Consider the following 22,406-nt stretch of genomic DNA (forward strand, 5'->3'; position numbering starts at 1 on the left):
TGGGACAAAGGGGAGCGTCATTGCCAGGATACCAAAAGCCCATTGGACAGAGTTCGCATCAATCAGCGTCGTCTGTGACGTCACGGTCGCCAGCAAGAGCGGTTGTCAAGCAGTATAAAGCGGACCGCGGTTGCCAAGGCGCCATTTTGTCAGCTGTCGAGAAGCTGCGCGTCCAAGTCTCCTTTCAATTTCCACGGGGTTTGCTCATTTAAAAAAAAAAAAAATTTAAACCAATTTATTTAATCCGGTTATTTATTTTCGTTGCGGAAGCGTGCGTGTGTTTTTTGTTGTTGTTTGTTTTGTGTTAAAAATGAGTGACACGGAAGAGTTGACAGACGAGGAGAGGGTGAGTAGAAATTGCGCACAGAGCAAGGAGCCCGAGGGTTGCAGAGGGAGCCAGCCAGGGCTGACAACTTCGGGCTTTATGTATGTCGTGAGAATCAACAAATACTTCCATTTACTACACCACACAGAGCATGGGTTTATTATTGTTTAGTTTCTGCAACCAAGAAGTGTGTGCCAATACTTCTTCCCGCGTATCCCCTTCATTTCTGTTTATTTAACAACCTACTTTCGAATGATTTAACACACGCTCGCCCTTTCCCTTTCCTTTCTCCGTAATATTTTGTTTCCAGTATCCATGGAAAGTAAACGGTAGGTTTGTTTATTATAGGCAGCCATCTTTGCATAGTGTCTTAAATTTCATTCAACCAAGCGTCCAGCCTCTTACATTTTGTGTCACAATTTTTATAACGGGTCTTTTGCTTTTGTTTAAAGATGACATACATTTTGCGTATTGCCAGTACATGGATTCTTTTTGTTGTTGCTGTTGGATAGTACACTTTAAATTTAGTGTTTATAATTGCTAGAGATGTAACAGGCGCAGGACAAAATACCGTCCGTTGTTCATATCAAACATATTGTAAATAGATGTGTTTACATCAGGGAAGACGACTCGGCATGACATTTTTTTCCGTTATAAGCATTTAAAAATAAAAATATATATTGAGATCAGAATAGAGATACCCCAAGGCATTTAAAAGTCAACACTATAAGGTGCCAGCTTACCATTGTTATTTGTGTTAGGTAGATGAGGGAAACAATTGTTTAGACCATAAGCCCCCGAGTCAAATTACGCTTTTATTATTTCCACAATTGGACCGGCAGTTTGAATGCCACATGTAGGTTAATTGGCTGGGTAAATGTAAATGTAAAAATTGTCCCTAGTGGGTGTAGGATAGTGTTAATGTACGGGGATCACTGGGCGGCACGGACTTGGAGGGCCGAAAAGGCCTGTTTCCGGCTGTATATATATGATATGATATGATAATTGTTTGGCGTATGCCACTGCAGTAGTATTCGTATTGGCTTTGTGTGAATGGTGAGATTGCGAAAGAGCGTGCAGTTAGTTCCCTTGTTCCTGCATGAATTTTGGAAAATCGGGTATGACGAGCAGAAGAATAAGATCAAGCTTTTGTCATGTTTTATCGGATTGAATAGTCTCATACATGCAGTGACTGGGTTGAATTGTGATCCCTGGCTCTATTTGTTTTGAGTTTGCATATTCTCCCTGACACTGCATGGGTTTCTTTTCAATGCTTTGATTTTCCTCCACATCCCAAAGACTAGCCAGTTGCGATGTGAATTGGCCACTGTAAATTGGTTCAAACGTAGGTGGATAGTAGAAGAATTGGGGTTGAGTGCTAGTTGGCCCACGAGAGAACGGATAAAGGAAACTGAGTGGGAAAAATTGAATTACTGAGAGCTGGCATAGACATTAAAATGGCCTCTTTCATCGAGTAAGCAAATATGAAAAAATTAAGTGTGGACATTTGCGTATGCCATGTGGCCTATGTGTTCAATCCTGTAAGATCTTTTGAGCTAAGAACAAACTGCTGGATGAACTCAATAGGTCAAACAACATCTGTGAAAGGAAATGGATAGATGACATTTCAGGTCAGGACCCTTCAGATTGCTTCTTTGAAACTACACTAGGAGGAGAGAAAGTAGATAGGATCCTGAAGATATAAGCAATAACTTTGCTGACGAATTCTGAAGATGGGCCTCGACCCGAAACGTCACCTATTCCTTTTCTCCAGAGATGCTACATGACTTTGCTTTTGCGTCAATCTTCGGTGTAAACCAGCATCTGCAGTTCCTTCCTACAGGACTAACTAGTTGTTTTCACGGTGTTCTCTTTAAGGTGAAAGGTTACACTTGTTTACTGTTCTTCCTTGCTCACATATTTTAATAATGCATATATGTGCTATACAGTGAAAAGAAACAATGTACACAGTTCATATTCAAATGGTCAGAGACAGCATCTTTGGCTGTCATCTAATAGTATTTTTGAGGTCCTCCTTGTAAAAAATTAAGTATTCCATTTTGACTGAAAATTGTCTTGAATGAGGTGGCATCCAAAGGAACTACTGTCATAGATTTTGTATCTAGATTATTGGAAAGATTTTAATGCTCCCTCCCCCACGTCAACTGAATCATGCAAACAAAATGTTGTTAGTATTAACCTGCCATAGAAGCTGTAATAAAGAATTGAGATAGACTCAAAATGTTGGAGTAACTCAGCGGGACAGGCAGAATCTCTGGATAGAAGGAATGGGTGACGTTTTGGGTCAAGACTGTTCTCAGAAGGGCCACAACCTGAAACGTCACTCATTCCTTCTATCCGGAGATGCTGTCTGTCCCGCTGAGTTACTCCAGCTTTTTGTGTCTATCTTCAGTTTAAATCAGCATCTGCAGTTCCTTCCCACACATAAAGTATGAAATTAGATTTTTTTTTTCTTAGAATGTCAGTAATGAGTTGTGCGGGGAATTGCACAGGCAATTTTTCATATTTATGGAATAACTATGCTGGTACTGATTTTATCAGCATTGATAGAAACTCTTAATGTGCTGAAGTAGATGATCATTGATTCTTCAGATGATCAACTCCTCTGTTACTGGATGCTACTGTTAAAGGTTATTCTGAGATATATGTGCCTCCCAATTCTAGCATCATTATTTCCTGTGCCTTCAGCTGGCAAAGCCCATAGGGTTCGGAATTCCCTCCTGTAGTTTGTTGATCTCTCTTCCTTTTTCTTACTGGCGCTCCATAAAACCCAGTTTTACCTACTTTTAGTCCTCTGCTTAATGACATCTAATGTGATTATCAATTCGTGTAAGTTTACGCTCCTGGGGAACATTTTGAAATATTTTCACTAGTTACAGTTGGTTTATAAATGGAAGTTGAAATCTGGCATTGCAATTCCCTTGGACTTTTCTTTTGGAAGTATGTTATCAGTTATTTTAAACATATTATCCCGCATGTAACGTATTACATCAGCAATGATGGCATCTTTCAAAAATGGCATGATTGTCTTTGCTGTTATTTATCTCTCAACCAACATCGCTAAGGGTGGATGGTGAAGAAGGTTGTGTCAAGGTGTAATAAGACCATCTGGAATAGTAGTATTTCTTCCTGGAGTAAAGGTAGCTAAGAGGTGACATGATAGAGGCAAACAAAATTATGAGAGACTTAAAAATAGCTAGCCAATGTCTGTTTACCATTTAAACATGGCGGGCTAAAACTAAAGGGTATGTGTTTAAGGTGATAGGAAAGAGGTTAAAGGAGATTTGAGAGATGCTTTTTTTTTACACAGAAATGGCAAATGGAATGAGTTGCCAGAGGAAGCGGTGTAGGCAGGAGTAGTAACAACATTTAGGGCATCTGGACAGGTACTTAAATGAGCAGGGTATGGAAGGATATGGAATTAATGCAGGCATATGGAATTAGTATAGAGAAGCATGATGGTTGGCATAGAAGTGGTGGGCTGAAGGACTTGTGTCTCTGTACCACACTGACTCCAGCTTCGTGTCTCTAATAGTGACTTGTTATTTAAAGTACTAAATTGGTTGTGAAGCACTTTGGAGTGTCCAGAAACTGTGAAAATGTTTACATTATTAAGTCTGTTTATTTCCTTTCCTATATTTATCCCATCCAATTATTCCGCATGAAATTTTGCAGCACCTTACAGGCTGTTCCCAGTTTACAAAAGCCTGACTTGTGTAATTGAGCGATTGGGAGATGTCAGCTGCTACGGGTCTGCAGGTGATTGTTCTTTGCACTAGCTGGAATTTTGCCACATTGAACCAAGGAACAATGCATTCTAATTAACGCATTGATGTCCATTTTGTGAATCCTATCAAAAGACATGCTGCCCAGGCAAGCAGTGGTGTCATTTCTAAAATCGTCAATAACATTTAAAAGCTTACCTGCAGTAAAATCTTTTAAAAGAATAATATTATCGTGAAATAGGTTGGGCCTAAATTAGTTAATATCAACATTATTAAGAATGGGAAAATTAGATTTAAAATGCTTCTAGAGTCTATCTATTTCAATGGGAAAGTGTTTCTCTTTAGGCATATTCTGCCACATGTGAAATTGGTTTGCAGCTGCATTTCTGACTTGCAAAGTGTTCGGGTTACAATTCTTAAAAACTGAACCCTGTTGTTATCTGGGGAGAGCTGAAAGGCTGATTTATTATTTGTTGGTTTGCCCATCAAATATAACCGTGAAGATGTGATATTGCAGAAGCTAGATACATGAGCAAAAAAAGAAGCGTTGGATGCACTCAGTGGATGCGGCCGCATCTGTGGAGGGAAATGGATGGATGATGTTTGGAATCAGGACTCTTCAGACTAATAAAACAGGTGGAAGGAAGCTAGAAAAGAGAGGTAGGGGTGGGACAAGGCCTGGCAAGTGATTGTGCACTTGTAGAAAGGTTGTTTCATAAATTTGAAGCTTTTGTAATTCTACCTGCACTCCTGACCTAACCCAGGCAGTAATTGTCGACCCAAATCTAGGATTGGTAAAGAGAGCGAACATTTTGGATTTTTTTCTTCTTCTTTTGTTTCATATGGCTGTATGGTAATTCGCATATCACTGTACCTTAATTGGTACATGTGACAATGAAAGACCTTTGAAACCTTTGAACTGGGTGAACTGTCAAAGATTGAAAAGCCAGATTCAAAAGTTATTGCTCAAACATAAATTAACAAAGAAAACAAAAACTTTTGCCATTTTTTGAAGCTCATTACATCTTGTATACCTTCCACACAAATGTATTTTCCTAAATAAATTAGTGGGTAACATTTTCCTTCCCCAGCCAATGAAAGATTCAACAAAAGTGAATGTGTTTAATCTTTAATTAGCAAGCAAACCATAGATTGTTTTATTGAAATGTATTTTACTTAAATATGTAATTTCATGCATTGTTTGACTTTCTAATTATGATCATCAACACATCTTTCCATTTCCAAGATGAGTTAAATGACAATGATAGAAAATTCAACTATCTTGGGACACGTTTCCTAGGGACTGGTTTGAAATTTGGCAAAATACTTTCTAATGAATGCTGTGGTTTATATGACATTCTACTTAAAGGAATTTTATCATTTAAATTGACTGATATAAACCTGCACATAACATAAATTTATGATTAGTTTTCAGAAAGTATGAAACTAAGAAATAGAAGAAGGAATAGGAGACTGAATCTGCTCTACCATTCAGTAAGATCATTGCTGAACCTGTACCTTGTCCACTTTCCTACCTGATCTCCATATGCCTTTATTCACTTAATGTTCAAAAGCAATCAACCTTGAGTTTAAATACTACTTGATTGAATAACCTCTGCTTTCTGAGGAGACTTTTGTTTTTACTGCTGTGTAAGGAAGTTGCACTTTGATTATAATTGATGAACTGGTCCCTCATGCAGAGACTGTGCTTCTTGAATCTACAGCCTGAAGAAACAGCAAGTACTCTGTCAGCTCCTTGCAATATCTTGTATATTTTAACAATGTCACTTTGCATGTCCAATTCCTGCTATAGACCAATCTTGGTCTTTTCATTGATTCCTGAGAAATGTTGTCCAATCTGGTGAATCTGCACCGCGCTGTCTCCAAGGCAAGTATATCTTTGAGTATGCAAACTAAAACTGAACATAATGTTCCACATGTGGCCTCACCAAAGCCTTCACATCCACAGCAAGACTGTGTGTTTGTACTCTAATTTTCCTGGCATTGAAGCCCAACTGCATCTTTGGTCAGCACAGTGGTATTGCTGGTAGAACTGCTGTGGCACAGTGCCAAAGACCCGGATCCGATACTGACCTCGTGTGCTGTCTGTGGGAAGTTTGCACATTCTCCCTGAGGCGTGCCGCCGGTATGCCCTGGGTACTCCGGTTTCCTACCATGTCTCAAAAATGGTTTGTAGATTAATTGGCCCTCTGTAAATAGTCCCTAGCATGTAGGGAGTGGGCGTGAAAGTGGGATAACTTAGAATTAGTGTGAATGGTGATTGATGGTCAACATGGACTCGGTGGGCCAAAGGACTTGTTTCCATGCTGTATCTTTCAATCAATTATCTTACTGCATCTCATAAATCAATACAGTATAATTCTTCTGTATGTCCATATTGAGTTGTCAGTGTTCAAAGTACATTGTTTTTTATTTGTGTAGGAAAGAACTGCAGATGCTGGTTTAACTCTAAGGTGGACACAAAGCTGGAGTAACTCTGCGGGATGGCAGTTTCTCTGGAGAGAAGGAATGGGTGACGTTTCCGGTCGAGACCCTTCTTCAGACTGAGTCTCTGAACACTGACAACTCAATATGGACATACAGAAGAATTATAGTGTATTGATTTATGAGATGCAGTAAGATAATTGATTGAAAGATACAGCATGGAAACAAGTTCTTTGGCCCACCATGTCCATGCCGACCATCAATCACTGTTCACAGTAGTTCTATGTTATTCCACTTTTGTGTCCACTCCCTAAATGCTAGGGACTATTCACAGAGGGCCAATTAATCTACAAACTATTTTTGAGACATGGTAGGAAACCAGAGTACCCAGGGCACACCGACGCGCCTCAGGGAGAATGTGCAAACAGTCTGAAGAAGGGTCTCGACCAGAAACGTCACCCATTCCTTCTCTCCAGAGATGCTACCTGTCCTGCAGAGTTATGCCAGGTTTTTGTGTCTACCTTTGTTTTTTATTTGATTGAGCTTCTGAAAATCTAAGATTTTACTTGTTGATCGTAGCTTCCTGAATGTAGATGTGGGAACTGTTTTGAAATTGGCTTACAAAAATTCTTGACTTTAACACGCAGATATTAATTATTTCAATTGAAATTGATTTAAATGTAATTACAAAAGAATCACTATTATCCTTGTAAGTTAATTATCATGTATTCCACTGAAAATTAGTGCTCATATCTACTGAGGCTCACTTGCAGGTAGTGGGATAATAACTAGACCAGATAATGCCTTCACCTTGCTATTACATAATCCTTTTTGCACAAATGATATGAAGATAGTTTCATATCCCTGGATTATTATCTGTGTACAATTTAAAACAGTCACATTATTTTAGATTTTACATCAGAGAGACCAAACACAGAAAAGGTGAATGTTTTGCAGAACTCTAAGGCTCTGTCGCCACTTGCCATCCTAAGGTCCCAATTGCATGCCATTTCAATTTCCCTTTCCATTTCCACACCATGTCTCCACTTGCTTTCTCCTCTGGCAGGTTGAAGTCCAAGGGAAGCTAGAGGAATGACACCCTGTATTCCACCTTTGTAGTCTATGACCCAATGAATGTTTGAGTTTTACAATTTAAAGTAAACTTCCCCTCCAATGGTTTCTCCAACCCTCCTCACTTCCGATTCTCCTCCAGTCCTCACATTTGTCTCTCTTCCCACCCCTCCTTCCCCAACCTCCCATTTCTTTAATTTTTGCCCCGTTTTTGCTCCTGGTTCCATCCACACAGCTGACATTTCTGCGAGAGGGTCTTCCATCCCCATCTGGTTCTGATTCCATCTGTCATTTATCTCTCCCTTCATGAGCACCCATTTCTTGCACTATCTCGCCCTCTTTTCCTTCCACCCCCTGACCTTCCATGTATATCCCTCCCTCTGGCTTTACATTTCACACCTCTTCTCTCCTTTTTTGATACTGGTTTGTCTGTTTTTATTTCTAGTCTTTGTCCATCCATTCAAACACCTTCCTCCCCCCCCCCCCATACCAGCATCTGCCTCTCAATTGCCAGTGCTGCCCCCACCTCTTTTCTAGCTCCTCCCCTCCCCTAAGTACAATCAATCGGAAGAAAGGCACCGACAGGAAACATCATCTGTACATTCCCTCCACAGATGCTGCCCCACCTGCTAGCACTTTGTGTTTTGCCAAATGTTTCCAGCTTCAGCAGTTCTTTGTGCCTATGTGTTCCCAGCATCATCTTCCTTATCAGTTTCCAGCATTTGTAGTCTTTTGTGTTCCTGCTCATCACCCTCCAGCAGCAGTTTCTTCCTTCATCCTCAACTACCCCCACTGGCTCTACTTCCTTATTCTGTCTGCCTCCCTCTATCATCCACCTGCTTGTGTCATCCAACTTCACCTCCCCTCCCCACCTGGCTCAACCTTCTTTCATCTTTCACCCCTCCCTTATCCACCATTCACCTCTAGCTCCCATCACGTCATCCTCCCCCTCCTCTTAATACTGGCTATCTTCACACTGGGTCCTAATGCAAGGTTTCAACACAAAAATGCAGACCATTCTTCCCTCACCCTCCCCACATCTGCAGTCTCTTGTGTCTCTGGGTTTGATCTTGATCTGTGTGACATTTGCATGTTCTCCTTGTGATTGGGGCTTTCATTCAGCTGTTCAAGATTCCTCCCTCTTCCCAAGGATGTGTGGATTGATAGGTTAATTAGTTTCTGAAAAGTACAATAAAATGAGATTAGTGTAGCTTTAATGTAAATGGGTGCTTTATGTTCACCACTGATTCAGTGGTCCTGTTTATTTTCTGTATGACTGAAAAAAAATGAATGCTGGAAATCTGAAATGCAAATAGAAGAAAAAAAATGGAAACATTCAGCAGATTAGGCAGTTTTCCACTGACAAAGGGTTTTCAACCTGAAACATTAACTTTGTTTCTCTTTCCACAGATGCTGTGTGACATGCTGGGTTTTTCTAGCATTTTCTATTTTGTTTCAAAGAATACACACTGGTGCAGCAGTAGAGTTGCTGCCTTACAGCGCCAGATACCCTTGTTCAATCCTGACCATGGGTGCTGTCTGTACGGAATTTGTACGTTCTCCCTGTGACAGTGTGGGTTTTCTCCGGGTGCCCAAGACATTGTGGGTTAATTGGCTTCTGTAAATTGTCCTTAATGTATAGAACTAAGGACACTGGTCGGCATGGACTTGGTGGGCAGAAGGGCCTGTTTCCACACTCTATCACTAAACTTTGCCAAACGAAAACTTTTATGAAGGATAATCTATCATAGTATTATTACCAATCATCAAAAGCCTGCATTAATCATACAGAATTTATGATGTTAAGAAGATTTATACACTTTATGATGATTTATGATGATTTGTATACTAATGGTATTAAAATCTTCATGGCAAACAGACAAATGATTCAGTTTGATAGAGCAGTCTGGGGTTTACCACCCTCTTGCACCAAGACAGTAAATCACCAAAATATGGCTCGTTGAATTGCATTCAACTGATGATCGGATATTACATCAGTTTATACAATTTTTTGTCACTTATTGAAATCAGGCAGTTTACTTGAAACATTAAGTTTAAAATCATTGCATGTATGCATTTGGTAAATGAAGTTAAATATAGTTCTTTATTTACATGACAGTGTTAACGGCTTGCTGTTTATAAATTAATATCCACGAATGCTATAAATTGGAGAAATTTAGAATCGACTTAATGGAAAGCTGACATTGAATAAAGTTTGTAAAATGTAGTCAGCAATATTTTTTGAATTATGGTTCGAGCCGGTGTGGAGCACCAATTCCTCTAGGAAGATGATATTGGCTTGTTAGATATCAGTAATGAACACTCATCAGTTTCAGTCATTCACCCTCGCTTGACAGTTTCATCTGTTCTGGTAGCTGGATTTGTGCTAGTTGGGTTAAATCTTGTGTTGATTGTGAAAAATCTGTGGCTGAGTACTTGCAACCAAATGGTATAGGCTATAGACCTACTGTAATCTCTCTCTCTCAGTTTGATTTTGGTGATTTAGGAAACACAAATTGCCTAATCTGTACCCAGCAGGCACGGTAATTACTTTACCATCCTGATGAGGTTATTTATTTCATCACGCACATTATATTTCATTAGTAATGGTGTCTTTCTTTTTAACTATACAGTCTGGTTGCTAACTCCAAATTGAGCACGTATTTAAATTTTTTGGAGCATTTTCCACCAATGGTGGAATGGTGCTGCATTTTTTGGGCAGATTAATTTTGATTAAAATCATGTTTTATTGTGCACAAGTCTTCGTGTTTGAGGAATTGCTGCAGCAAGATCAAAAATGATGTGATTACAATAAAGTCATAAACTTTCGGGGAAGATGATTTCTTAACTTTACCAGCATGTAAAGCGAAGAAGTATGCACATAATCTTAGACCCCTTCTCACCTAATTTCAATTTACAAGGAGAATGATCTGATTCATCCTACTGTATTTTATTCCTCTGATTTGTTTTTCTGTTCATTAAGGATTACGCCATAAGCTTTTATTATGGAATCCAAATCAGATTTGCAGCCAAATTCAACTTGAATGAAATTAAATTGGGTTAAGCTGCAGCCTAATGATAAGAATTAAGTTGAAACTGTTAAAACTAACTTCATAAAGGACCCTTAAATCAGTATAGAGAGCAAACTGTTAACATGTCTTCCCAATACTTTTCTTTTTCTTTTCAAAATGTCTTTTGAATGAAAGGATTGTGGTCATTATATCATCTATTTCCCACTCCAATAAATGGGTATAATTTGAGTTTTTAATTTTGATTGCAGTGATTTTTTTAAATCAGAGATATTACTGAGTAACATTTATTAAAGTAACTATTTCACTGTAGCGCTTGATTTTGCCATCTCAAACCTCGAGGAACTTGAATACTGTCTGATTTATACAAAATAAGTAAAACATAATTGGCTCATCCTTTCCCCAGTAGGCACTTCAAATAAAATCCTAAATGGCTGAATAAATTTTAATGGGAAATTAAGATTTACAACAAGTTTTAATCTGATCCCATATACCTCATCATGCTGAATATTCTTTTTTCATTAAGGTTAATATACATGAAGAAGGTGGAATAATGGAAGATAATCAAGATAATGACTATACACACAAGTATTGCAGATCAGTCAAATAAATTTGAAGCTGAAATGAGAGCGAAGAATGGTCAGATAGAAGAGCATGCATGGTGTAAGGCATTAAGTGGTTTGGAAGGTGAAGAATTCTCGGTGTGAGAAAACTGAAAAATGAAGAATGAAGAAAAGAAAATGTAAAAACGAGTGAAGTAAATTTAAAAGAAGGTGTCTGAAGGAAAGATACCTAGGCCAAGTAATGTATATAGTCTATTTGTGTCTGTATGCTACAATTCTAGTATAAATTGCATGCTAAACTTTATAATCAGGCTGATTAATAGAAAAAGAATTGGACAAATAATATCAGGGACTATTTAATTTTCTGGCTAGGTTAATGGGGCTTGCTTTATTAGGGAAGTGGTTGAGGTGAAATTAAGTGCTATAGTTGAGAATAAGGCATTTTGCCTGGTGAGGTTGCTGTTCGTCTTATCTTGCTACTTATTTGGTAACAAAATTTCCTGATGCACTAGGATGGGAGGTCAACGTCAAGATCACGGAGTAGGAGCCCAGCTGAACTGGCCAAGCCTAAAAGCCGATCTGCCTCTCGCTCATTGTCAAGAATATCAAAATTGTCAGGATCTCGGACATCATTCTCACGATCTCAGTCAAGGTCCAGGTCACGGTGAGTGGAAATATTATATGATTAACTAGTACTTGTTTTCTAATTATATCCTCACAATCCTCACAATCATGACTGGAGTTTGAAGCCTTTTGGTAGGTGCAGGTTTTTTTTAAAAATCCCTTCACTGTGTATCATTTCTAATGCTGAACTCATTTTTTCTTACTGCATAATGTATTTGAATTTCTAATAGATCTTAGCCAAGTCTCGCTTAGTAATATTGTGATTTAGGGTAGAGGATTTGAAGATGGAGCCGAGTAACTGATTGAATATCAAAATGGGGGAGTGAGGGCTGTGAGTAACAGTATTTATTCAGATTGCCAAAAAGTGTGAAATTGTGTTTCACCAGAATAAATGATGAGCCAAATGCAACTATATGCTTTACCTTATTTCTTGATGTTAAGGAATAACACATCGTCATTAAATTTGTTCTTATTGTGGTTCTGCATTTGGCGAACTATTCAGGAGGTTTTGATCCATTTTAGTTTCTCTTTGATGGAAATTGTCTCAGCCTGAACATGGAAATGTTTTACTTGAATGTTAATTCATTGAATTGACAAATGATTCCTCTGCTCAGAAGTGGCCTGTGAAGTACAATTGAAACATATTCACTGTTGTGACACAGCAAAATGTAGTTTTGAAGTAGAAGTCTTGATGAGATCACAATTAAGAATATTTATGACATATATATAGGGTGATCAATTACATTCTTGTCTCCACAGGTCACGTTCCCGTCGTCATCGACACCGCTCAAAGTATTACTCACGATCCAGATCTCATACTCGGTCATACAGGAGGAGATCCAGGAGCCGATCGTACTCCCCTGTGTACAGGCGTCGAAGAAGCAACAGCCACTCTCCCATATCCAGCAGACGGCATCACGTTGGAAACAGGGTCAGTAGAGATTGGGATTTTGATCATTTTGTGTATTTTTAAAAAAAAAGTATATTATGCCAAGAAACCTTGCTTTTTGGTAATATTGTTCTCTGATGTAGCTCACGAATCTAATTTCATAGAATAGAATAAAAAACAATATGCTACAAAATATTCAAAAACAATATCAATTAACCCTAACAATTTAAATTTGGTCCGAGGATAGACTCAAAAAGCAGGAGTAACTCAGCAGGTTAGGCAGCATCTCTGGAGAAAAAGAATAGGTATTGTTTCAGGAAGGTCTCTGATCCGAAACATTGCCTATTTTTTCCAGAGATACTGTCCAACCCACAAAGATACTCCAGCCTTTTGTGGCTATCGTCGGTATAAACCAGCATCTACAGTTCCTTCCTACACTATAATTTTGGTCTATTGAGCAAAGGAGGTAAAATTTGAAATTATTGATCTAAAATTGAATGTGCTAAAGCTTGTATGGAGAGGAGATATGGTTACACTTACTCCTAGTCTACTAACTTTGTACTCCTCTTTCCTTCAAGAGGAAGGATCTTGCCACCTCATTGTCATGGCCAGATGCAGGACTACGCACTCAGTGAAAGATTTGCTGGAAGCAATGTTCTTTGACAATTTGATTGTCTTTCCTCAATTCTAGTGCTTAACTGAAGTAGGTGATCAGTAGTAACATGAGTGGATAAATGTTCCTTTCGGGAGCCGAAACATCACCTATCCATGTTCTCCAGAGATGCTGCCTGACCTGCTGAGTGTCTATCTTTGGTGATTAGCTAACATGGTGATTAGCTAACATCTGCAGTGCTTTGTTTCTACATTTGTACTAACTATATTTTGGCTCCGTCATCTAATTGACATCCAGAACCAATCTGAAAACTGATCTGTGGATTTGTAGCTGAGCCTTGCAGCTAGTGGGGCTTATTCATGTAATCACTGTACAGCTGAACATCTATCAAGTATTAGTTTCAGAACAATTGATTACCATAACATACATGATGGGAATAATATATATTTCAATAACATGTTCAATATTTCCTTTTTGGGGAAGGATGGTGACTGCTATCATTCAGCTGCTGTTTTGATTTCCTCTTTAGACCAACCCGAATCCTAACAATTGTCTCGGCGTGTTTGGCCTGAGCTTGTACACTACCGACCGGGAGATACGTGAAGTGTTTTCACGATATGGACCCCTCGCAGGAATCAATGTGGTCTATGACCAGCGGACAGGAAGATCACGAGGATTTGCATTTGTCTATTTTGAAAACGTTGAAGACTCTAAAGAAGTACGTTTACTTGGCAATCCGACTTTCAATGGGGCACAGAATAAGATTTTCATCTGACATTGGGAACTCGTATTGAGAAATACAAGCACTTTGTTTTACTATTATTCCAGTATGTGGAAATATAAAATCAGTTAAAACTATTTGGGGTTGCCAGAAGGAGCAGGCCCTCCAGTTCTGGGGTAGACCCGCATAGCAACAATCTAGGCATTATCCCACTTTTGCCGCCCTTTTAAGTGTTAATTGCTAAAGTGACAGTTCTGTGAAAGAAAGAATCTCAAATGAATGTCGACATTTTGTATGTAACTTAAACCCTCTACTCTATTCTGTCAATTCCGATAAATTTGCCAAAAGGTCTGTATTTTCTAATCTGGAATGACGGCAGTAAAGTTGGCCCCATATTGCAACAGATCCAACTAGTGCAATAGTATTTTTGTAACACTTTTTCTATGGCTACAAAACAGTAACATATGTACATCTAAAATTGTATTCATCAGTTTAAATCTTATTTCTTTAATTGTAAGTTCTGGTAAAATGCAACATTGCAAATAGCAGCATTAAAGTAATGCTTTTCTCAATAGGCGAAGGAACGTGCAAATGGGATGGAACTCGATGGCCGGTGCATTAGAGTAGATTATTCCATTACAAAACGGCCCCACACTCCAACTCCAGGAATCTACATGGGCCGACCAACAACGTGAGCTCAGCCTTTTATATAAAAAGACTATTTTTATACATTAATGCTCGAGCAATTACAAACATGGGTGAATGCTAATTTTATATTGGCATTTTGCAGCAGTGTTCGGTCCTCTCATTACCATGACTCTTACAGTGATAGATACGATGATGGGGATTTCACCTACAGGTAATTATTTGAATATTCTTTGTGGACAGTGTTGTCCTCCATATTTAACATCATTGGCCATCCCTTCTACCATTCTGACTGCCTCTCTCTTTGCTGTATTACTGAACTTTTTGCAATGTTGTCTACCCTACTGAATCCAGCTCAAAGGCTCTGAAGACTACATTTGTTACTACATTTGACTTTCCTCAGCCATAATTCCATCTTGTTGCCTAATCTTCCATTCCTTTGGTTAAACACTGGTGTGTGTTTTGCAGAGAGTCATAAAGTGTGGAAACAGCCCCTTCAGCCCAACTTGCCCACACCAGCCAACATGTCCCAATGACACTGGTCCCACATACCTGCGCTTGGTCCATATCCCTCCAAACCTGTCCTATCCATGTGACTGTCCTAACTGTTTCTTAAACGTTGGGATTGTCCCAGCCTCGACTACCTCATCTGGCAGCTTGTTCCACACACCCACCACCCTTTGTGTGAAAAAGTTCCCTCTCAGATTCCTATTAATTCTTTTCCCCTTCACCTTGAACCGATGTCCTCTGGTCCTCAATTCCCCAACTCTGGGCAAGAGACTGATCTTTGTATCTTGATTCCTTTTTCCACCTGTCTCCATACTTTGCTCTTTCTTTAACCTTAAAGCTCCACCAGGCATTTCCTTCCTCCAGTTTTAGTCTTTTTATCTCCTCTCGCTATACTCTGACAATGACAGAATTTCCTCCAATCATTTATGCTTTTCACTCTCGAATTTTCTTCCCAAAACTCATCTGCAATTTACCTCACTCATTTCAAATGTAACATAAAACACAACTTTGTTTAGCTTAATAAAAATGAGTAGTATTTTAACATACATAGCATATAATTGCAGATTAATTATAATCATTCGGTCTTCCAAATGCTGAGAATGCATAATATAACCACATATATCAATGTTAATTCCTCAATAGTTAAGTAACCATCTGCTTTTAGATTGAAAAGGACACAAAATGCTGGATTAACTCAGCGGGTCAGACAGCATCTCTGGAGAACATTTCTGGTCGGTACCCTTCTTCTGACTGGAGGCTGGAGGCCACCACCGTAGGCCACACTACCTCAACTGGAGGTCACTACCTCTGACTGAATTTGCTTTTAGATTGACATTGCACGCCCTCAATTCAACAATAAACAAAGTTTTGCCTGTAATCTGACCAAGCTATCTCCAAGTTATGAAGGGGATTGCATGTTTTTTCTGGTGCATTCAATGTCTGTTTGTATTATAACAACACAGCAACTAGTAGACATCTCTAAATTTCAAAGTTGCATGCTGTGAAGAGAGGTTTTCTTCGCCAACCAGCCTATATATTGTTTGAAAATCGAGGTTGCGTGATAAAAATGTCAACTTCCTGGTTGTATTCTGAATTTTTTATTTTCCTAGAAGACGTTCAACTTCACCCTGTTACAGCAGATACCGATCTCGATCTCGTTCGAACACCCCACGTAAGTGTCAACACCTGCAGTTTCTCTTGTGCTTTACAGAGATATTGTGCTCAACCTGATTCTGAAATGGTGTTGTTTTCTGTCTGCAGGTTGATACTGATGATGTAGACCAAGTACTTCCTGCCAGTTTAAGTGATGGAAAATGTTTCAGCATACAGGGATATTTTTTTTAAAAACAACGATGGGAATTCTTGGGCATTGCGATGCTTTTAAAAAAAATAAAAATAAAAAGCTTTTTTAAATTTTATTAAGCAAAAAGCCCTATAATCAACAGTCTTTCATTTTAAGAAGTGTTCTGGTGCTTCACTAAGTGGTATTGCATATACATTGTAAGAAGGAGTCTGTCTTTTTAATGGATTCCACATGCTGTATGTGTCGCATTAAATCGTTATTGCAGAAATATTTCTGGTACAAATGTTCTTAAATTACTTTTTGCATATTAAGCGGTGTCTTGACTTTTTGTGCACAAAGGTTTGATTATGCAGTGCTTTATAAGAAAAGATTCAATCATGTAGCTGCTGTTTGGGAAGTGGTGACTTGCAATAAATAACTTGGACACAGTGTGGGGCCTGATTTCTTTACTATCGCACGTTTTGTGGTTTGGTGAAAAGAGGGAGTTCTTCGGCCACTGAACTCCTGAGGTTTCAGAGCATACACTACATCCATGGCAGTGACCGTCTGTGCTTGGCATGCTCGGTGTAGGTGACTGCATCCCTGATCACATCCTCCAGGAAAACCTTCAGCACCCCTGCGAGATTCCTCGTAGATCAGACCTGAGATCCGTTTGACCCCACCTTGCTGAGCCAGGCGGTTGATTTGGTGATGCCGTGGATGTTATCACAAAGTTCTTTCTGATGCCGCTCTGCTCTGCTTTTGCCTCCTTCCCCTCTGCCAGACATGAAGCTGCTTCACTCAAGTCTCTGCACAAGAGAAATACAGCACAAAAAAGTGCCTTTGGCTCAACTCGTACATGCTGGCCAAGATGTCTACTCGAGCTAGTCACATTTGCTTGTGTTTGGCCCATATCCCTCTAAACATTTAGGATCCATGTACTTGTCTAAATGTATTTCAAACATTGTAATTGTACAGGCATCTACAGCTTCCTCTGACAGTTGGTGCCCTATATCCACCACCCACTGTGTGGAAAGATTAGTCCCTCTTGGTCCCTTTAGGTCCTTTTTAAATCTTTTCCCCCTCCCTTCAAATCATTGCCCTCTATTTTTACACTCTTCTACTCTGGGAAAAGGGGCTGTGACCAGTCACAGTTTCTGTGCCCCTTCTGATGTTATATACCTCCATCACATCACCCCACAAACACTTATGCTCCAGGAAAAGTCTCAACCTACCCAGGTTCCTTGTAAGTCTACCAGTTCCGATAACATCCTTGTGAATCTTTTCTTCAGTTTCCAGCACAATGAAATCCATCCTATACAGGGTGATCGGAACTGCACACAATACTGCAAGGGTGGTCTCGCCAACCCTTTTGTACAGTTGCGACGTGACTGCCCGGCTCCTGTATTCGGTGCCCTGACTGATGAAGGCAAGTGTGCCAAATGCTTCTTTCACCATCCTGTGTCACCATCTTCAGGAATAATATCAAGAATGTTTATTTGTTATTCTCGGTATATAAAGTAGAACCATGGCATTTTTTTTCCTGCTGCAGCTTTATAGGCACTTTTGACATTACCTATACCCTTAGAACACTCTTCTGTTTTATGATGAAAAGACTATAAAAACTTGTAGTTGCAGCCTTAAACCAGTCAGGATTATATTGCTGCCTGTTAAGAGGGCCAGTATACAGGTGTAAAAATATTGTATTGTGGTTGAGTTCCTGAAGTAGCATTCATTGCTGGGCTCAACAATGAACTAAAGACGTAGGATTTAAATCCCACCATCCCAACAAAGGAATTTAGTCCAAATATGTAAATGTGGAATTGAAATAAATGCAATTTACTTCAGTTTATTGTCACATGTACCAAGGTACTGTGAATAGTTTTTTTGCTGTTGTGTGCTATCCAGTCAGCGGAAAGACTACGCATGATTACAATCAAGCCATCTACCGTGTACAGATGCAGGATAAAGGATTTAGTGCAGGATGGAGCCCGATTAAAGATGGTTCACAGGTCTCCATTTGCACGCCGTCGAATCAGATAAGATACCACTATATATAAATGCATTCGTGCCAAACTCGGGTACAATGGGTAGCGCAAAGGGAAAATAGGGAGTGAAGATTATAGTTCTCAGCATTGTCGAGCAACAGTGCCAGAGACAAAGTCCAATATCCTCAATGGGGTAGAGGAAAATCAGAACTGTCCCCTAGTTCGTGGAAGGGCCATTCTGGGGTGGAATCCCAGCATCTCTGGAGAAAGAGAGTAGGTGACCTTTCAGATTTTTCTGAAGAAGGTTTCCGACCTTTTTATCTCCAGAGATGCAGCGTCCCGCTGTTAATCCAGCATTTTGTGTCTACGCTGTAAACCAGCGTCTGCAGTTCCTTCCAACACAACGGTTACCTGATAAGCTCAGCAAAGCAATAAGCTCAGTAACTTGTACGGATGCGAAAATCATACCATTCCATTCACGGTGGGACGTAATAAAACTCGTCCAAAGTCCGTCAACTGCATTCAGGTTGGAAGGAACTGCAGATGCTGGTTCACACCGGAGATAGACACAAAATGCTGAAGTAACTCAGCGGGTCTTGTATCTTGTTGTATTTATTCACAAAATGCTGGAGTAACTCAGCAGGTCAGGCAGCATCTCAGGACAGAAGGAATGGGTGACGTTTCGGGTCGAGACCCTTCTTCAGACTTCTTGTCATCACCTCCGAAGAGTCCACCGAGGACTACACTGGAAGTTGACGAGAGTGGGTCTGGTCAACCGGGGGCTTTGCCGTCTGTGGGCCTGGACGGGGATCTTGAAGGTTGCGTAGTCGGGCATGTCAACAGAGGATTGTAGGAGGGCATTCCAGAGGCAAATTGTTTCAGGGAAAAAAAGACTGGATGCAGGGAGTAGATGTGTGTTGTTGAACTACAAATTGCTTCTTGTGGCTTCTTCTGGATCTTGTTGTTTTCTCTTTGACGTGTAAGTCAGCGTCGAGGTTGATGTCCCTGTCGATGATCTTGTGAAGGGTAGCCACATCTCTGGAGAAAAGGAATAGGTGACGTTTCTGGAAGAAGGGCCTTGACCCGAAACGCCACCCAATCCTTTTCTCCTGAAATGCTGCCCGACCCACTGCAAGATCGAGGCGTCGCCTGTCCATTCACTCCACAGATGCTGCTTGACCCGCTGAGTTCCTCCAGCACTTTGTGTTTTGCTCAAGATTCCGGCCGGAGTTGTTATGTGGGGAGTAAGCAGTGGTTGGGGGGGGGGTCTGTCTCTCCATGCACGGGGAGTTTGTACATTCTCCCCGTGACCTGCGTCGGTTTTCTCCGAGATCTTCGGTTTCCACTCTTTGCTGTGTTTTAAACCCCTCTCTTCCGCGCGCCCACCTGGATTTGCTCCCATTTCTCATCTTCCCCCCATTCTCCTCTTTATTTAATCTTCAATGAGGTCCACATCCCTTGGTCCCGCCAGGTAAAACAAATCTCCCAATCTCCTATCGAATCCGATTAATAAATAATCAAAATGAACTTTATTCAGAACTTAAAAATACATACAAAACACAGGAATTGTGTAAAAAATTCATCCGACATTCTCGGTGTCTATGCATACATTCATTAGCGTCGTATGGTAGTGTTTCCAGAAATATTATTTAACCCGCCACTCATTTAGCCGCCAGGGGTAATACCTTTTCTCTCGTTTGAGGGGCATCTCCACCATACCTGCTCAATGTCCTTTTAATAATCACTCTAAACCCATGTCCCTTAATCTGTGTAGGAAAGAACAGCAGATGCTGGTTTAAACCGAAGATAGGCACAGAATGCTGGAGTGACTCCAGCATTTTTCAATGTTCTATAGATTCAGGATCAGTTCCTGTGGATTGGAGGATAGCAAATGTTATCCCACTTTTTAAGAAAGGAGGGAGAGAGAAAACGGGTAATTATAAACCAGTTAGTCTGACATCAGTGGTGGGGAAGATGCTGGAGTCAATTATAAAAGACGAAATTGCTGAGCATTTGGATAGCAGTAACAGGATCATTCCGAGTCAGCATGGATTTACGAAGGGGAAATCATGCTTGACAAATCTACTGGAATTTTTTGAGGATGTAACAAAGAAAATTGACAGGGGAGAGTCAGTGGATGTGGTGTACCTCGACTTTCAGAAAGCCTTCGACAAGGTCCCACATAGGAGATTAGTGGGCAAAATTAGAGCACATGGTATTGGGGGTAGGGTACTGACATGGATAGAAAATTGGTTGACAGACAGAAAGCAAAGAGAGGGGATAAATGGGTCCCTTTCGGAATGGCAGGCAGTGACCAGTGGGGTACCGCAAGGTTCGGTGCTGGGACCCCAGCTATTTACGATATACATTAATGACTTAGATGAAGGGATTAAAAGTACCATTAGCAAATTTGCAGATGATACTAAGCTGGGGGGTAGTGTGAATTGTGAGGAAGATGCAATAAGGCTGCAGGGTGACTTGGACAGGTTGTGTGAGTGGGCGGATACATGGCAGATGCAGTTTAATGTAGATAAGTGTGAGGTTATTCACTTTGGAAGTAAGAATAGAAAGGCAGATTATTATCTGAATGGTGTCAAGTTAGGAAGAGGGGATGTTCAACGAGATCTGGGTGTCCTAGTGCATCAGTCACCGAAAGGAAGCATGCAGGTACAGCAGGCAGTGAAGAAAGCCAATGGAATGTTGGCCTTCATAACAAGAGGAGTTGAGTATAGGAGCAAAGAGGTCCTTCTACAGTTGTACCGGGCACTGGTGAGACCGCACCTGGAGTACTGTGTGCAGTTTTGGTCTCCAAATTTGAGGAAGGATATTCTTGCTATTGAGAGCGTGCAGCGTAGGTTCACTAGGTTAATTCCCGGAATGGCGGGACTGTCGTATGTTGAAAGGCTGGAGCAATTAGGCTTGTATACACTGGAATATAGAAGGATGAGGGGCGATCTTATTGAAACATATAAGATAATTAGGGGATTGGACACATTAGAGGCAGGAAACATGTTCCCAATGTTGGGGGAGTCCAGAACAAGGGGCCACAGTTTAAGAATAAGGGGTAGGCCATTTAGAACGGAGATGAGGAAGAACTTTTTCAGTCAGAGAGTGGTGAAGGTGTGGAATTCTCTGCCTCAGAAGGCAGTGGAGGCCAGTTCGTTGGATGCTTTCAAGAGAGAGCTGGATAGAACTCTTAAGGATAGCGGAGTGAGGGGGTATGGGGAGAAGGCAGGAACGGGGTACTGATTGAGAGTGATCAGCCATGATCGCATTGAATGGCGGTGCTGGCTCGAAGGGCTGAATGGCCTACTCCTGCGCCTATTGTCTATTGTCTATTGACTCAGCGGGACAGGCAGCATCTCTGGAGAGAAGGGATGGGTGACGTTTCGGGTCGAGACCCTTCTTCAGACTGGTCAGGCCGGTTAAGGGAAACGAGAGATGTGAACAGCCCGCAAGGGAAATACGTCCTCTACATTTATCTAAACTCCGATTATAGTCTCTCCACCGCAATAAAACCTTCCAAAGAAAACAAAGGTGGAATAATCAGCGTGTATTTGCAGGAACAAGATATTGAGTCTAAAGTCACGTCTCAAGACCCGGGGGGAAGGCGACAAGGTAAGAATTGTGTAAAGATACAAACTGCCCATGATTAATACGTCCGGGCGGTTCGAGTTTTATCGTCCTTTTACACCCCCCAAGCTAGTTTGTTTAAAAGTTATTTTAAAGGGAAGTTGAAACTGTCAAATCTCACCCATTTTGGCGTAAAATATGTGCCTCGGTTTGATATGTTAAAAAATAAATAGAGCTCCATGGGTTTGGCAGGATTTGTCATCTCCCGCGGCGACGTGAAGAACTGGTCATACATCCAACCGCGAAACCTCCCGGGTGCCGAGTGCTCAGTCTAACCCCGTTAAAAAACATTATTGCTTTGGTTTTAAGTTTGCTTTGAAAA

The 22,406-nt window shown here is 40.5% G+C and overlaps 1 protein-coding gene across 2 annotated transcripts; it reads left to right on the forward strand.

Moving 5' to 3' along the window:
- Window positions 1–164: 164 nt before the first annotated feature.
- LOC144607694 (transformer-2 protein homolog alpha-like) lies at window positions 165–16,904 on the forward strand. 2 transcript variants are annotated; one of them, XM_078424704.1, is made up of 9 exons: window positions 165–654; window positions 5,500–5,565; window positions 11,692–11,843; window positions 12,563–12,734; window positions 13,835–14,023; window positions 14,602–14,717; window positions 14,817–14,885; window positions 16,291–16,352; window positions 16,442–16,904. In XM_078424704.1, exons 2-9 carry the CDS (start codon window positions 5,512–5,514, stop codon window positions 16,444–16,446), a joined length of 819 nt encoding a protein of 272 aa, XP_078280830.1. In that variant the 5' UTR covers window positions 165–654; window positions 5,500–5,511; the 3' UTR covers window positions 16,447–16,904. The 2 variants fall into 2 exon arrangements, 1 of the variants encoding a protein (XP_078280830.1); XR_013549130.1 differs by lacking the exon at window positions 165–654 and having other exon boundaries at window positions 4,164–5,565; window positions 15,846–16,352.
- The last annotated feature ends 5,502 nt before the right edge of the window (window positions 16,905–22,406 follow it).

This window comes from Rhinoraja longicauda, chromosome 29, assembly GCF_053455715.1.
Source record: "Rhinoraja longicauda isolate Sanriku21f chromosome 29, sRhiLon1.1, whole genome shotgun sequence".
NCBI classification, from domain to species: domain Eukaryota; kingdom Metazoa; phylum Chordata; class Chondrichthyes; order Rajiformes; family Arhynchobatidae; genus Rhinoraja; species Rhinoraja longicauda.

Bases quoted from the DNA above. Each gene is read 5' to 3' on its own strand.
- LOC144607694 (XM_078424704.1), top strand. From the start codon at position 5,512: ATGAAACTAAGAAATAGAAGAAGGAATAGGAGACTGAATCTGCTCTAC. The intron at 11,844-12,562 runs GTGAGTGGAAAT...TTGTCTCCACAG, and splicing joins CAGTCAAGGTCCAGGTCACG to GTCACGTTCCCGTCGTCATC. The intron at 14,718-14,816 runs GTGAGCTCAGCC...GGCATTTTGCAG, and splicing joins TACATGGGCCGACCAACAAC to CAGTGTTCGGTCCTCTCATT.